Source organism: Hypanus sabinus, chromosome 12 (genome assembly GCF_030144855.1).
Source record: "Hypanus sabinus isolate sHypSab1 chromosome 12, sHypSab1.hap1, whole genome shotgun sequence".
Lineage (NCBI taxonomy): Eukaryota > Metazoa > Chordata > Chondrichthyes > Myliobatiformes > Dasyatidae > Hypanus > Hypanus sabinus.
The window spans coordinates 43649455-43666854 of record NC_082717.1 but is presented as its reverse complement, the minus strand read 5'-3'; the positions used below and the strand labels follow the sequence as shown (position 1 = coordinate 43666854).

The 17400-nt window shown below is 39.1% G+C and overlaps 1 protein-coding gene across 4 annotated transcripts in view; it reads right to left on the bottom strand.

The window, feature by feature from the left end:
• The window catches only part of esrrga (estrogen-related receptor gamma a), a 229282-nt gene that overhangs the window by 204122 nt on the left and 7760 nt on the right, over positions 1-17400 (bottom strand). For all 4 annotated transcript variants that reach the window (XM_059985835.1, XM_059985841.1, XM_059985837.1 and 1 more), the window contains exon 2: positions 2683-2763. In XM_059985835.1, coding sequence (XP_059841818.1) covers positions 2683-2699 — 17 coding nt within the window. In that variant the 5' untranslated portion in view covers positions 2700-2763. The remainder of the gene's footprint in view (positions 1-2682; positions 2764-17400) is intronic.

Sequence of the window (17400 nt, the reverse complement as noted above, 5' to 3'; positions counted from 1 at the left end):
GTTCCTTCTTCAGGAAGGATTATTAGAAAATAAATGATTCCATAGGTATTTGAGAATAATGGCTACAAAGGAGTGATTACAAGGCAGTAATTTAATAGACAGGTTCAGGTGATGTCATGAGCCACAAAAGTAAACCTTGAGTGGTTTATAACTGTCATCTAAACTCTAAGATTATATTACTGCATTGTAATCACTATAAAGTATCTGTTATTTTTAATCTACATACAGTATGGGCCTGGTTTTATTCCATTTTGGGTTTCTTTTTCTGCTGATACCAGCTTTCAATGAGGATGCCAACTGCAGAGAGCACTCAGGATCATTGATCTGTGATGATGATCACACTGAAACATTAATGATCCTGTAGTCATTCTTATGATTTTCCAACAAACTCCATGGCTGGTATATCTGGAAAGTGGTTACACTGAACTGTCTCTATGACAAGTACGGAAACTACTGTGATAGGCCAAACTAAAAGAGACAAAGGTTTCTTTAATTGCATTTCTGATATTAATGACAATCTGTCAAAATGCATCCTCTGAAATAGAGAGCTCTGCACAAAGATTCAATGACAGCAATCCCAGCCACATATCAGGAATGCAAAAGCTACATATTTACTTAATCAGTCACTATTTTCAGATTTTCTTCTGAGCTGGCTTAGGCCAAGAGACATCAATTATTTAAAGGAAGTAACATGATGCTTCCTCTGTTAAGTCAAGTCTGCAAGCAGACCCCTAGAGAGAATAAAAAATGAATTAGCTAGAATTTATTAGTGAGCTTGATGCGAACACAGAATCAGCCATCATATCCGCACCACGTTTCCACACACCTTCAAAAGCCTGGCTAGCTTTCCTAATAAAATCACAGTGTACCTGGTATCTATTAGTACAAGAGGTGGGCTCTTTGAAAACTGCTTTAGAGAGAGGAGATACATGTCCAGTGGCTGTCCTGATTCACCCAGACACACACTGCATTCAATACACGTAACAATTATTCATCCACCTCGTTCTCACTAAAGGCATGGCAATGCAATTTTATCGTTATAATCATGACCATATGACAAAAGCAGAGGTCATTAGGGACCAATTTCAAGTGATTTTCAGATTGCACTTACATATGCTGAACAGTTAAGTTCGCTCCATTGCACCTGCGCTGATATATGCAGCTTTCCACTGTGCTCTTCCTCGGCTTGCCCCTCCCCTTCCCAAAAAAAATTCTGACCAAATGAAGAAAAGTTTCAAAGGCTGACTGAATGTTAATATATTTTTTCTCTTCATTTAATTGAAATCTGCTTTAAATCTTGTTCAGCACTTACCCCCCTTCAACCTCCAGGTGCCAGAGGGCTTGTTACTTGTGAATTATTTAACAATCATATTTGCGGTAGGAAATTGATTTTTGAGTAAATCCATATTGATTGAGTTATGCGAGACTAATGATTTGAAGTAAAATGTTGCTGTTAACTTCTAAGGAGGGAAAAAGATCATTTTCTGCATCAAATTTTCACTTGCTAGGGACCCTGGTACCCTGCTTTCACCCTGTCACAGTCTATGGTGACTAACTGTCTGCCAACCATGACCAAGTGATTAAAGCAGACAGCATCTGTGTATCTTTGCAGTAATAAGAGCCTGATTTCTATTTCCCATTCATTGAAACTTGAGTAGTCTATTAGCTCCTGCATTTTAGTTTGATGAATTTATTACTCTACAATATTTTTATCAAAAGCACAGTTTCCCTAGAGCAAAATAAGTGATGCATTTAGTTTTAACTGTTCCTTTTCCAGATTTATTACAAATCTTATAGCCAAAGCCTGTTAAATAAATAGATTGTTTTGGATCTAAACATCTGCATCAGAAACTTATCTGACAACTATAATAGTACAACTATTGTCAGGACTTTTCAATATGCCGATTACTTTTGTGGCTCGAAGTGAAGCCCCCCCCAAATCACCATGGCTGATTCCCCCTTGATGAGATGGTACACACACAACCTGTTGCCAGGCTTCTTGCACTGGCACTCAAGTTGACGAGGTCTCACCCTTCACTTACTATGTTGCTTAGTCTCCTTTCGTCCCTTCCTCCCAATGGCTCCATCAGTCAACATGTGGGGAGTGCAACTATAAAGTCCCAGTTTAGCTCTGAAGAATACAGCACAGAGGATTACCGTGCTGTCACAGCACTGCTTTTGATCTTGGTTATACTTATTTGTTTATTTCCCAAAACTTCTGGTAACCTCATGTCCAAAATACCTGTCGTGTGGTTTTTAGTTTAGAATCATCAAAACTTATCAAATCATTATGCACTCTAAAAGAGTTTCATGATTTTTCCCAATGAAGCTGAGATATAATATTGTGATCAAGTGGGAAAAATCAGCTATTAAAGACAATCAAAATTGATTCACTTGAACTGCCTCAATGGGTCAGGTTGGAGAGTGCAGATATAAATATCACTGGACACTTCTAATTTATACAGAACTATTAAGTTTCCAGATTGAAACTCTTCTCTCTGCTGAGTTCGAAGGCAGAGTAAGATTAGAGTTGGATCACTCCAATAAAGGAAGAGGAGGGAAGCTGCCAAGTTCCCAGCTCCAGGTTACCATCCAATGACTATTACTTCATAGCATAACTGCAGACATCAGGGGAACAGAGTTTCTACGTCCTTCAAAGTGAAACAACCTGCCGATACTCACGGTTTAAGTTTCCACATGAAGAATGGGCTCTTGGGCGAAGTGAGGAAGGTAGTCAACACCTGTGGAACTGCGCCCCAGCGTCTTCAATGAGGGAGAGAAGGGGGAAAAAGATCACATTTTAATTGTACATTTCCTTTCCCTGCACAAATAGTTAACAGGTGCTCACCATCCATCAAAAGAAAGGGTCTGTACTAACAATATGCCACCCTGTACATCTTCCCTCCCTGCTTTTTTACTCTATTAAAATCAAGACCAAAACCAACCATGTTGTCTCCTTATTCCCAGGAGTACAAAATAATACAAATCCATTGGTCCCTCTGCTTCTCCATGCTTCTACAATCTATAAGGTTTTAAAAGGATTCCTTATCATTAGCTGACTAGTATGCCGGAACTCATGCCATTGTCCTTCCTACTCATTTCAGATTTGGTTGTGTACGACATCAATTGCCCTGGCCTTTGATTATCAGCTGATCTATTATGAGAAATTATAATACCAAGGAGCAGAAATCTGCGCATCTTCCATTTCCTGGTTGTAGAACCAGTACAATTCTGGACATGGATTTCCTGCCTGCACTCTTGGCCTAGAAATAATGCATGGTACAAGGCAAAATAAAGCAAGGAAATAATTTCAAAATGAGATGGATAAATTAGAATAAGGTATGCATAATAACAAAAATAACATGGTTGCAACATTGTTTTAAGTTTCTATGTTTCTATGTTGATTTCAAATTTTCTCTAGTATGCCAAATAAAGCTCCCACAAAAGACACAGCAATTCAAACAACCAGGATAGCAGTACTTCCAAACTGTCTGAAGCAAGTACATAGATTAAGCCCATACAAGTGGATTTCCCGAATTTTGCTGAAGAAAATGTTGTTCTAATATGAAAAAAAAATGCTAGGCCAAATTCACCGCTGGCAGATGGAATTTAATCCTGAAAAAATGTGAGCTGATGTGCTTGGTAGGACTAATAAGGCCAGGCTATACACAATAAATAGTCAGATCCCAGGAAGCAAGGAAAAGCAAAGGGATCTTACAATACTTGTCAAAATCCCCAAGACAGCAGAAAGGTAGGTAAGATGGTTAAAAAGGCTTCGTTAGCTGTGGCATAAAATATAAGTGCAGATATTTGTTAGATCACAGCTGAAGTATGGTGTTCACTTTTTGTTGCCATAGTGGATATGATTATATTTTCTGAAATACAATTTCAGTTATGAGGAGAGACTGAATAGGCTAGAGTTGTCTTGGAACAGGGACGTTGAGGGTGACCTGATTGAAGAAAACAAAATTATGAAGGGCATAAATGGGAAAGTTGGGGAGAAACAGTTCGTCTCGGCAAAGTTACCTATGACCAGAAGAGCTTACATTTAAGGTAAGGGACAGAAGGTTTAGGGGGGATTTGAGAAAGAAATTTGTTAACTCGAAAAGTGGTTGTAATCTCAAGCTTGCTATCTGAAAAGCTGGTGGTGGCAGTTACTTTTGCAATATTTATTAAGAGTTTAGATAAACACATGAAACAGCATGGCATGGAATGCCACAGGCCAAGTGCTAGATGATAGGATTAGTGGAGATGGGTATCTGGTATTGGCACAGGCACAGTGGACCAAAGTGTCTCTTCCCACATTATACAACTCTAAAAATATTTTGTTTAAGATACCCTGCCTTTGCCTATTTCTTTTCGTGCATCTGCTGTGGAAAAGACACAGGTGCTTCTTCCAGGCCTCCAATAACATCTCTAATCCAGCAGACGAGATATGTAGCAATATGAATGAACTGGCATCATCAATTTTACTAAAAGGATTTTGAATATCACTCCCACTCTCGTGGCATAATCATAACTTGTGCTTCCGCACTCAACAAATCCTCTGCACCCACCAAGCCTCCCTAAACTGTTGAAATTCATCTAAGTATTCTTCTTTGTATAATGATATACAAAAGAAAGTAATAGGCGGCAGTGGGATTAAGGTAATAATTAAATCCAGGATGGTAGGGCTGGGTGGCGGTGGGGCTGGCGTTGATCTGCTCATATTCAGAAGGCACTTTCGGCTCTCAATTTATGACATCATCAGAACCACTCGATTGAATTACTGTCTTGTAATTCACTGCCAACCATCTATTATCCTATATTAATGCCCTTAAGGGTAATTTGAATACTCTGATGGAATATTTATCAAGACCCGGGGCTTGATTCTAATCATGGCACAAGTAAAAAGATTGGGTGCATCTCATTAAAGTCTATCCAATATAAATTAGCTGTACGTAGATTAGTAAGCAATTTGTATCTCTACACAGCTGACTTTGAATCAAGTGTAACTGCAAAATGCTAACACAATGGGGGGAGAAGGTACAACAACAATGTTGTTATACAACTGTGTTTTTGGTTTGCTTCAACAAAGATGTATAACATGAGTTTATCACAGAGAACATATATATATACATACGTCAACATTTTCACTACAGATCAAAAAAGACTACAGAATTCTCTGGAATGAATTAATGCAACAAAACACTTTGAATATCTGCAAATAGCTTTTCTTGAACTACTAACGAAAATCATTAACTGTAATCTATTCTATATAGGGTAATACAATTCTCAAACAGCAGCATAAAATGCTTGCAAGCTTTTTTTTTATTATTATTGAACTTGTTTCTGTGCTTTCAAAATCCAACAACTGTATGAAGGATGCAGGAAACTTCAATGCTACCTGAACTACATAGAGATAATTTTATCTTATGTTTAAAATTACTACAGAAACATTCCTGGCCTGCAAAAATGAACCTAATCTTAGTCGAATCTATAAAAATCCATGGAAATATTTTAAATGAGGAAACAAAAGGAATTATGCAGATGTTCACTTCAAAAAAATTATAAGCCAAAATCTAAGTCACATAGCACCACTTTTATATGCAAATGGATTATAATCAGACAACAAAACCTGCTGATCAGCAGCAAGCTGCCATTTAAATGACATTCTGGGACTGGACCAGTAAAACTGATGGACTTCCGACAATACATATTCTGATCTGTCTGAATTAGTTTGGAATCATGAGAGAATTTGCATAAATGACTGCTTTGGATTTTTGCCTATCTATTTTTAAGATTAAATCTAAATTGCACATAAAATATGCACAAACATTTTTCCCCCACTCAGGGAGATCTGCAGCCCAGCCTTCAACATGATTAGAAACAGGACCCAGCCTGCCCTCTTCCAGCATTTCTAAAGCAGTGGGATGGTGTGTTAATGATATAAAGAAGTGTTAGGTCTAGGGCAGTGATTTAAATATTGATGTTGTAAAATATATTGCTCTTTCAAAATTATGCAATGTATCCAGCTTCATTACAGCATTACAGACCAGGGCTAAGGGAATTTGCAGATTTTGTTGATGTTTATCAGTATTATATAGTTTTCATATAAAGAAATAAATCCACCTGAAGGGTTAGCACACATATGCTACATATAAAGAAACAAGCAGAATACTAATCAGAAAATATTAGTTAAAAACAAGAAACAGGATGAAATAATTTTCTAACGACATGTGAATACCAATACCACCATACATGAAACTAAAGTAAAAATTACTCCAACTATGTTTATGTGAGCAGAATAAATTTCACAAGTGGGGTACTTGTCTGACCTGATTCCTGCAAGAAAAAACCCAAAAACTTGCAAAGTCATGAATGAAAACTAAGTAGGCAGATTTTATCTGTGCAGTTCATGTTGTTAACTTGCTATTCACCAGATGGAACTCCAAATTTTACCTCTCCAGGAGAATGAGTTTGGCTATAGACAACTATCAGAAGGCAAAGTCAAGCAAAGAAGTTACAAGTGTCCTTTAGACAATGCTTCTGAAGGAGGCCAGTAGAAGTGACACTTTTCAACGAGCAGGCACAACAAAGTTTCAAGGATCTGACAAGGAGAGCTAAACTGAACCTGTCATTGTTCTGAGTTTGATTTGCACTACCTTATTGTAAAATACAAAGGCACAGAAGGAATTCACTTGTCACATTGTACGCATACTGGTCAAGTACTACCCAGTTCTAGATTTGTTGTCCCATAGAGTAAGACCCTTTATGGGCAAATTCAGATACTTTCTGGGAATGATAAGTGCTTTAGCCTCTACTCTCCTTTCAGTTAAGGAGCTCCTGTCTCCCAATCTGCTTAAAGAAATTCAAATGTATGTTTGTGTAAGACAGACGTATAAAACAACATAGGAAGCAGCTGGCTAGAAGCTAGCCATGTTTAGGATAAATATCCTACTTTAAAGTTACCCCAAAAATGCCGACAGGTGGATTTTGTGTGACATACCGTAACTCCCTGGTAGCTACATTTTAGAGCTGTCAAAATAGGTCATGTGCACAGAAGACAAACACAAAGGATTCCAGAAAGGTGAGTTCTTGATATGCATTATAATTTGCCAAATCTAAGCTGGAGTCGATGGGATGACAAAGTAACACTAGTACTGAGGGTGCTATGACTGAATCAGTTGTTCATTCAGAAGATTCATTTCAAAATGATATGCTGCTTTACAGCTCTGATAGTTCCCAATATTTTTGGTCATGCTCTTCTGCTTGGATTGACTATTCATCTTTCTCAATTCAACCTCCAAAGATCTCAACACAGCAATTACTTTTGATAAACCACATTGAGAAGAATGGAGTATCGAAGGATCTCTAATTTCATTCTGGAGTACACTGGTGGACAGTTTGCAATTTCCACATAATGTTGCAGAAGGTTCTACCATAACCTCCTCGTGCTTCAACTAGGTGACCGTTGGGTTTCCCTGGATTGTTGAGCTCAGTATCTGGGCCGTAGTTCCTCAGACAATTAATGAGAAGATACATCTGGCTCTCAAATGCCAGCCGGCCTTGATGGTTCATTTGCTAAAGACTGGATATTGAGTGGAGGCTGGGCATAGGCCAATTGACTCATTGTCTAAGACTAAAACAAGTTGTACATTGTGCGAATAGAAGTTATATCCACACAGCCAATGGGGTTTCTATCTGCAGAAATCCAGCAATGCAGAGTAATCAAAAGGCAATTTATTCAAAAAAACTGCTGAAGGACCTCAGCAGATCAAGCGACATCTGTTGGAGCAAAGGGATGGTCAACACGTTGATGCGTAACCTGCGTCAGGATTGAGAACATAGAGAAAGAAGACCAGTAGGTTGAAGGGAGAGGGAGGGATAAGACAAAGGCTGCGATTTGATAGGTATAACCAGATGAGGTGGGAAAAGAATGACGGGCCCATGGAACCAACCTGTCAAGTCACCACATGCACAACAAATCAACTAATGTAATCAACAGTTTAGGAGGCAGCAATATAAATGTTCTGTAATTACGGTGTGTCGCATTGAATTTTTGCAGCACACATTAATTATTTAGACTTAAATGTACAGGAGATGATTCAATGACTATGGAGTTGAAACTGAGGAGGGAGGCATTAGGACTACAGGACAGTAGAGGTCCTGGGGTATTTGAACAGAAAATCAGCAATTTGAATTTAATTCAGAAAAGCGTGATCCAATCACAGACAAGAGAAAATCTGCAGATGCTGGAAATCCAAGCAACACATATAAAATGCTGGAGGAACTCAGCAGGCCAGGCAGCATCTATGGAAAAAAGTACAGTCAACGTTTCGAGCCAAGACCCTTTGGCAGGGAAGTGTGAGACAACCAACACAGCATTCTGACAAGGTGTATACAATAAATCGGAGTATATTGAGAGGCATGGACGTACATTGGGCCTTTAGATTGTATACCACAGAGGTGATAGCAGGGCAGGTCAATAAGATAATTGAAAGGCAAGCAGAATCCCTTATTAGCCAAGGCATAGAATATGATAGCAGGGAGGTTATGCACAAACACACAGCAATATTTGACCCACAGCTTGAGTACTCCATGCAGTACTTAAAGTTGTAACTACACTGGAGAGGGGGTTGAGATTTGTGAGGATGCTGTCAAAACCACAAAATGTTAGCTATTACAAATGATTGAAGAAGCTAGGCTATTCCTCTTTAATATGAGAGAAACCCATGAGACACAACTGAAATGTATAAAATTATGAGTGGCCAGGAGAGAGAAGTATCTGTTTCCTTCGGCTGTGGGTCAAATATCAAAGGAATAGATTTAAAGCAACTAGTGAAAGATTAAAGGAAAAAGAAGGAAATGACCTTTCACACATTGGGTGGTAGGGGCATAAAATCTTATCATATTTAAAAAGTACCCAGACTTATACTTGAAGAGTCATGACCTGTAGAATCATCAACAGAGCAAGTCAGGTGCCATAGAATCAGATTTAGTTAGAAATACATGGAAAAGATTCTGGATACCTGGGCCAAGATGTTAGTCTGGGTGCTCAATAAGCAAACATAGGAACTATCTGCATCAATAGGTTGACAATGTTGTTAAGAAGGCATATGCAGTAATGGCCTTCATCAACTGTGGGATTAAGTTTAAGAGCCGTAAGGTAATGTTATACAAGACCTTAGTTAGACCCCACTTGGCATACTGTGTTCAGCTCTGGTCAGCTCACTACAGGAATGATGTGGATGCTATAGGGAGAGTGCAGAGGAGATTTACGAAGATGTTGGCTGGATTGGAGAGCATGCCTTATGAGAATAAGTTGAGTGAACTCGGCTTTTTCTCCTTGGAACAACAGAGGATGAGAGGTGACCTGAAAGGGGCATTGATCGTGTGGATAGCCAGAGGCTTTTTCCCAGGGCTGAAATGGCTAACACAAGGGGGCACAGTTTTAAGGTGCTTAGAAGTAGGTATAAGGGGGATGTCAGAGATCATTTTTTTTACACAAAGAGTAGTGGGTGTGTGCAATGCACTGACAGTGACAGTGGTAGAGGCAGATACAATAGGGTCCTTTAAGAAACCCTTAGATAGGTACATGGAGCTTAGAAAAATAGAGGGCTATGTGGTAGGGTAATTCTAGGCAGTTTCTGGGGTAGGTTACATGGTGAGCACAACATTGTGAGCTGAAGGACCTGTAATGAGCTGTAGATTTCTATGATAATAGGTATTACTACAAAATTCAAAGCTAGGGTGGTGCAGTTAATGTGTTAGCGTTGAGCTTCAACTCTCAATGCAACAAGTAACTCAAGTACTTGAATGTCTCAGTGTAAAAATGGTATGTTATGATTATCATTTCCTAAAATCCTTTACCTCTACATCTGCCTGCAGTGTACAGAGGTCACTATTATATTCATTGTTGCTTTTCAGGTGTGTATTTTTGAAACTGGTCACTACAGGATGATAATTATGGTATATGGCTGATGAATGTCAAAGACCCAATAGGTGTCTAGACCAGTATGGAGTTTCAAGCCCTTCATATGTTTACTGTGTGTCTGAATTCTACTTCAAATCACCCATTATGACTCCCTTTAAACGTGGGAGATACATTGCAATACCTACATGTCACACAAATTAATAAACAAATAAAAAACAGTCAGCCCTCCTTATCCGCGGGGGATTGGTTCCGGGACCCCCCGCAGATAACATTAAAAAAAGATGCTCAGTGCGGTGGACTTTAGGACCTTACAGAGCTCGGGACCCGCCGTCCACAGTGTTTCTGTTCCATTGATGGAAAACGATCACAATTGAAAATAAAGTGGAAATAATAAAGTGATCGGAAAGAGGTGACACGCCATCGGTCACTGGAAAAGCGTTAGGCTACAGTCGGTCAATGATTGGAACAATTTTAAAGGATAAGGTGAGAATAATGGAGCGTGTGAAGGCCATGCCCCGATGAAAGCTACAACTATTACTAAGCAACACAGTGGCTTAATTATTGAAATACATACGTTTCTTAAGTGTTTTATATGTATAGAAAGGTAAAATATATACTATGTACAATGACAAACGTTTGACTAACTGATGCTAAATAATACCGGATGTACCTGTTCCGACTTAGAGAACTTCCAATCTTTTTTTCGATTCCCAATCCATGGTAACCTAAGCATATCCTCCCGTATACTTTAAATCATAACACGATGAAACCTGCAGATGCTGGAAATTCAAGCAACACACACAAAATGCTGGTGAAACGCAGCAGTCCAGGCAGCATCTATAGGGAGAAGTGTTTGGGCCGAGACCCTTCGTCAGGACTAACTGAAAGGAAAGATAGTAAGAGATTTGAAAGTAGGAGGGGGAGGGGGAAATGCGAAATGATAGGAGAAGACCAGAGGGGGTGGGATGAAGCTGAGAGCCAGACAGGTAATTGGCAAAAAGGGATACAGAGCTAGAGAAGGGAAAGGATCATGGGACGGGAGGCCTAGGGAAAAAGGGGGAGGGGAGCACCAGAAGGAGATGAAGAACAGGCAGAGTGATGGGCAGAGAGAGAAAAAAAAGTGAATATATCAGGGATGGGCTAAGAAGGGGAGGGGCATTAACAGAAGTTAGAGAAGTCAATGTTTTCACCCTGCCCTCAAATTTACCAGGTCTATTTCTGACACCAACCTCCCCTTTCTTGATCTTTCTGTCTCCATATCTGGAGACGGCCTATCTACTGATATCTACTGTAAGCCTACAGACTCTCACAACTACCTGGACTATTCCTCTTCCCACCGTGTCTCTTGCAAAAATGTTATCCCCTTCTCACAATTCCTCAGTCTCCGCCGCATCTGCTCTCAGGATGAGACTTTTCATTCCAGGATGAAGGAGATGCCTTCCTTTTTTAAACAAAGGGGCTTCCCTTCTTCCACCATCAACTCTGCTCTCAAACGCATCTCTCCCATTTCCTGCACCTCTGCTCTCACCCCATCCACCCACCACCCCACTTGTGATAGGGTTCCCCTTGTCCTCACCTACCACCCCACCAGCCACCAGGTCCAACGTATAATTCTCCGTAACTTCCGCCACCTCCAATGAGATCCCACTACCAAGCACATCTTTCCCTCCTCCCCTTTCTGCTCTCCACAGGGATCGCTCCCTATGCGACTCCCTTGTCCATTCATCCCCCCCATCCCTTCCCACTGATCTCCCTCCTGGCACTTATCCTTGCTAGCCAAACAAGTGCTACACCTGCCCATACACTTCCTCCTTCACCACCATTCAGGGCCCCAGACAGAACTTCCAGGTGAGGCGACACTTCACCTGTGAGTCAGCTGGTGTGGTATACTGCGTCCGGTGCTCCCAGTGTGGCCTTTTATATATTGGTGAGACCCAACGCAGACTGGGAGACTGTTTCGCTGAACACCTACGCTCTGTCCGCCAGAGAAAGCAGGATCTCCCAGTGGCCACACATTTTAATTCCACGTCCCATTCCCATTCAGATATGTCTATCCATGGCCTCCTCTACTGTCAAGATGAAGGAACAACACCTTATATACCGGCTGGGTAGCCTCCAACCTGATGGCATGAACATTGAACATCTAACTTCCGTTAATGCCCCTCCCCTTCTTACTCCATCCCTGATATATTCAGTTTTTTTTCTCTCTCTGCCCATCACTCTGCCTGTTCTCCATCTCCCTCTGGTGCTCCCCTCCCCGTTTCTTTCTCCCTAGGCCTCCCGTCCCATAATACTTTCCCTTCTCTAGCTCTGTATCCCTTTTTGCCAATCACCGGTCTGGTTCTCAGCTTCACCCCACCCCTCCGGTCTTCTATCATTTTGCATTTTCCCCATCTTTCAAATCTCTTACTACCTTTCCTTTCAGTTAGTCCTGACGAAGGGTCTCGGCCTGAAACGTCGACAGTACTTCTCCCTATAGATGCTGCCTGGTCGGCTGTGTTCCACCAAAATTTTTTGTGTATTACTTTAAATCATCTCTAGATTATTTATAATACCTAATACAATGTAAATGCCATGTACATAGTTGTTGTACTGTATTGTTTAGGGAATAATGACAAGAAAAAAAGTCTGTACATGCTCAAACAACAAATGTTGGTGAGAAAACTTCCGGGTTTTCCCGATCCGTGGTTGGTTGAATCTGCGCATGCAGAACCCGCGGATAAGGACAGTCGACTGTATAACCACATTACACCTTAGCTTTACTGGATATTCTATGATCTGATATTGTTGGACTTATCATGTTGCAATATTCCAGATGTTATAGCTTAATCCAATCATCCCAAGTATATTCAAGAAGTTGTGCTCTTACCTCAATGAGACAATATGAACTATGGTCCACAACCACTTCTCAATCTGCCTACCTGTTCTGATGGACTATGCACAATTTCCCTATTTGCCCCCAATTTAGAAATGTACTCTCTAGGTTTATAAAGTCATTTCCCATTTTCCCGATCAAATATGTGACATTTGAAACACTAGTGATTTTCATCTACCACTTATCTACCCACCCTACCAGCAGGTCTCTCTTTCCCTGAAGTTCATAACTTTTTACCAATACTTTTGCTCTCTTTTAACTTAGCCAATTTTCTATCCACACTGCTTCAGCTCCTTTTATTCCATATTATCAATCCTATATAATGTGGAACACTACAGAATGCCTTTTAGAAGTCATACAGTTATACAGCATGGAATCTGATCTTTCAGCCCAAATTTTTCATGATGACGAAGATGCCTATCTAAGTTAATTCCATCTGCCTGAGTTTGGCCCATTTCTCTCTAAACCTCTCCTCTCTACCTACCTGTCAAAAGCACCTTTTAAATGTTGCTATTGTACCTGCCTCAACCACTTCATCCGTCAGCTCATTCCATGTACCACTCTCTACATGAGTAAGTTTCCCTTCAGTTCCCTTCTAAATCTTTGACCCCTAGGTTTAAGGTGAGAAGGCAAAGGTTTAAGAGGGGCCTGAGGGGAAGGGGGTGATAGGTTGAACAAGCTGACAAAGGAAGTGGTTGAGACTGATACAATGGCAACACTGAAAAGGCACTTTGACAGGTACATAAAGAGAAAGAGTTCAGAGGGATATGGGCCAAACGCAGGTAGATGAAATTAGCTTAGATCGGCATCTTCATCAGCATGGAAAATTTGGGCTGAAGGATCTGTTTCCTTCTTGTTATTATTTTTATTCCCTTTCTCTGGGAAAAAGACTGTGTATATTGACCCCAACTGTTCCCTTCAGTTTTATACACCATTATAAAGAGACCCGTCAGAATGCTACACTCTAGTAAAAAATGGTCTACTCTACTCAACCTCTCTAACTTAGGCTCCTGAGTGCTGACACACCACAGCAATAGCAGTCCTCTCATCAACCAGTGCTATAAATTCATCAAAAAAAAATACTATCATGTTAGTTGGACACAATATGCTTTTAACAAATCCATGCTGGTTTTATCTAATCAGCCCATGAAGTGACTTCTAATTTTGATTATTATAATTCTGTTTATTATTTCCACAATTTTCTCCGACACCTTTATTAAAATGGTCTATACTTACAGAACTTATTCTTACATCTTGTTTTGAACAGGGGTATAAAAACTCACAAATTTTCAGTCCTCAAGTAAATCTATGGATGTGTGAAAAGTACAGCTGAAACCACTGCAATTACTTAATTTCTTTAACAATCTAGAATACATCCCACCTGGGCCATGTGATTTGTCTACTTTAAGAGCAGTGAGCCTTTCCAGTACCACCTTTTTTTTAAATTAATTTTTTGGTTTACACAAGAATTTCAATTACATCTTCCTTTTCTGTTATATCACCTTCTTCATTGGAGAAGATGGACATAAGTATTCATTTAGTACCTCAGCCATGCCCTCTGGTGCCAAGAGTACATTTCCTTTCTGAACTTTTGTCATTTTCACATGACCATAGATTATTTTTGTATTCCTTTTATGTTTGCTGTTACTCTTTTCTCCCTTCCTCCCTCATTTCTTTGCTTTAGTCTCTCCTTTAAAGTTTCTGCCATCAGCTTGGTTCTCACCAAGAACTGTCTCAGCTTGAATATAACCATGTTTAATATAAATAACAATACTTTTGCCTTTTCAACACATCTGCTTTTGGAATTAATGCCTGTAAAATATATAGATATAGAAGAATAGATCTAGAATATTGTGTGTTTAAATTATTGTGTTTAGAGTATTGTGTGTAAAAATCTAAATACGTGTGTACAAGATGATGAGAGGCTTTTTCCCAGGGCTGAAATGGCTAATATGAGGGGGCAGAGTTTTAAGGTGCTTGGAAGCAGGTACAAGGGGTATATCAGAGGTAATTTGTTGTTTTTTTACACTAAGAGTGGTGGGTGTATGGAATACACTGAGAACAGTGGTAGAGGCAGATGCAATAGGGTCTTTTAAGAGATTCTTAGATTGCAACATGGAGCTTAGTAAAACAGGGCAATGCAGTAGACAGTTTCTAGAGTAGGTTATGTGGTCAGAACAACATTGCGAGCTGAAGGGCAGTAGTGTGCTGTCGATTTCTACAATTCTATGAATATGTTTTTCTATTGTATTTAACTCATTGTTAATTGTTATATGGGTGAAACACCATTTTAATTACTGATAATCTACACAAGTTAGGCTAAGTTATTGTTCTAATGGTCACCTTTACAAATAATGATCTCCTCCGTTCTAGCTGCATTTTATAGTCCTATCACATAGTAAACACACATTATCTATTCTCTATCACTACTTCTTCTGTCCTATGAATCATAACTCTGTTCAACTGCTGGACCCAAGACTGGTTTGAAGTCATGGGATGGGTGAACAGGTTCTACCTGGTTTCTCATTTTTTTAATTTTCTAATAGTTTGAGGTTAAATAAAGGACAAACATAATCCAAGTTGCTGCCCACTTTCATAGTTCCTCTCTTGTTAATAAACAGGATGTGGAACATGGAAAGGCAGAGAATTAGAAATACCAAAAGGTATTAAAGTATGCAGATTGCAATCTGTCTTGGAGTTAGAATGGCATTTGTGACTGTACAATAGACAATTTCTGTTGTGACAAATTGAGTAAATGAGCTATAAGGTCAAGATAGATTTTTAATTTCAGGAGCTCTGAATTGTGCTTCAATCATCTATCGTGCATGAATGGGACGTTAAACGGGTGGTGTCGCAACATGGTTATAAAAAATTGACAGCTGAGATCCAATTAGAAAACTAGTGAATGAACACACCGATACAGTGAGAATGGACACCTTTGCTGGGATTAACTAATGTACAGTTGGCCAAAAAGAAATTCCAATTTGGAGTGATGAAATATAAACTGAAAGGCCATGGTTCCCAAAACATTGAGATTCCAAGTCTGCTAGGGTTTCTAGGGAAACACCAGAGACAAGAAGTGAGAAAGAGAAAAAAATGGAAACAAAAAGATGCAAAGTCAGACTCACGCAGACTCTTAGCAGGTGGTTCATTCTTTATTTGACACCATTAGCAGAAGCCAGGAAACAAATCACCCTCAGTCTCAGTACGATTGAGAGAGTTACATACCATATAGGGGAAAGGGAATCAATATTGTTCAACAAAAAACAAGATGAAAATTGCTTTTTTCTCAAATTCTCTTAAATTCATCACTTCTAAATTAACCATGTTCTTTCTCTAAGTAAAAATGTTTCTTTCATCCTTCACTATTACTCCTTCATTATCAGCATTTGGTCACCGTACAATTTACATAGACTGCCTGAGAAATATTGCATTCTTTTGTAGCTTTAACCTATGCAGTGCAACATATGCAGTGCAAATGAAATGAGCAGGAGCAAGTGCCAAAAATTTATTAGAAAAGGTCAGAAAAACTAAAGCCTATCTGGAAACAATGCACAAACTCAGAGATATGCATCTTAAATCATGCTAAATTACATGCTTCATGCTGGTGACTCGGTCATGGGAAATTATCGAGCTACGTGATGTCTCATTTGTTTTTTAACACATTGTGCTAAATTACTGAAGGAAAGCTTATAAACATGTTTTTATAATTATTGTTTTGATGCTTTATATTTTTGTATAAATACATAGGAGAAATTGAAATCTATGTTTCTTTTCTATATAATAGTGTTGCATTAGGACACCATATAGCAATATGTGATGCATTCATTGCAGTCTGATTTGGATGACTATAAATATGTTTGCCCTTTACACTGAGCCTGCCTGAGGGATTAGCAAACCCCCAAAAGTTCAGATGAATATTATCCGAATGTACATCTCTGCTTGAATAAAGTAGTTAAGCAGCCTGCAGTGTAGTGTGATTGCTTCTGGTCTATTGATAATTTTCCCAAAAATTCATTTCTAATTTTAAGAATTCAGATCCAGTTATTAAAACCCGACACGGATTGCCTGAGCCAAATGGCCTGTTTCCATGTTGTAACTCCTATATATTTCTATATATTATAATTTCTATGTATCAAATATTAGTTTCTGTAGAGTCACTTCAGTTGCGCCCAATGTTGCAATACTGATATTAGCACAGCAATTATCCAATTTTTTAAAAAAATTACATCTCATTTTTTTTCGGTCTATTAATTTAAAATATTTAAAATTAATCCTCACAAAATTAGCCATCACATGCCCGACTCCATTATGGTGAAGAGTAGGAAAACAGAATATTGCATGAAATAATTGCAAACTGCATGACTTTTGCATTACCACTGTGACTAGTTAAATGCAGAACCCAAAGACAGAATCCAATGAAAGGATGCCAGCATTGAACTAGAATCTCTTTAAACTGCTAATGGATGCTTAATTGAGTTGATTCTCAACTTCCACCAGCATCAATAACTACTTCCACTAACTTTAAACCATTTCTGTTGATAGGCTCTCTTCACTTCAATGACACTTTAATTGCATTTGTAATGTTTTACCATTTAGTTTCTTTCAG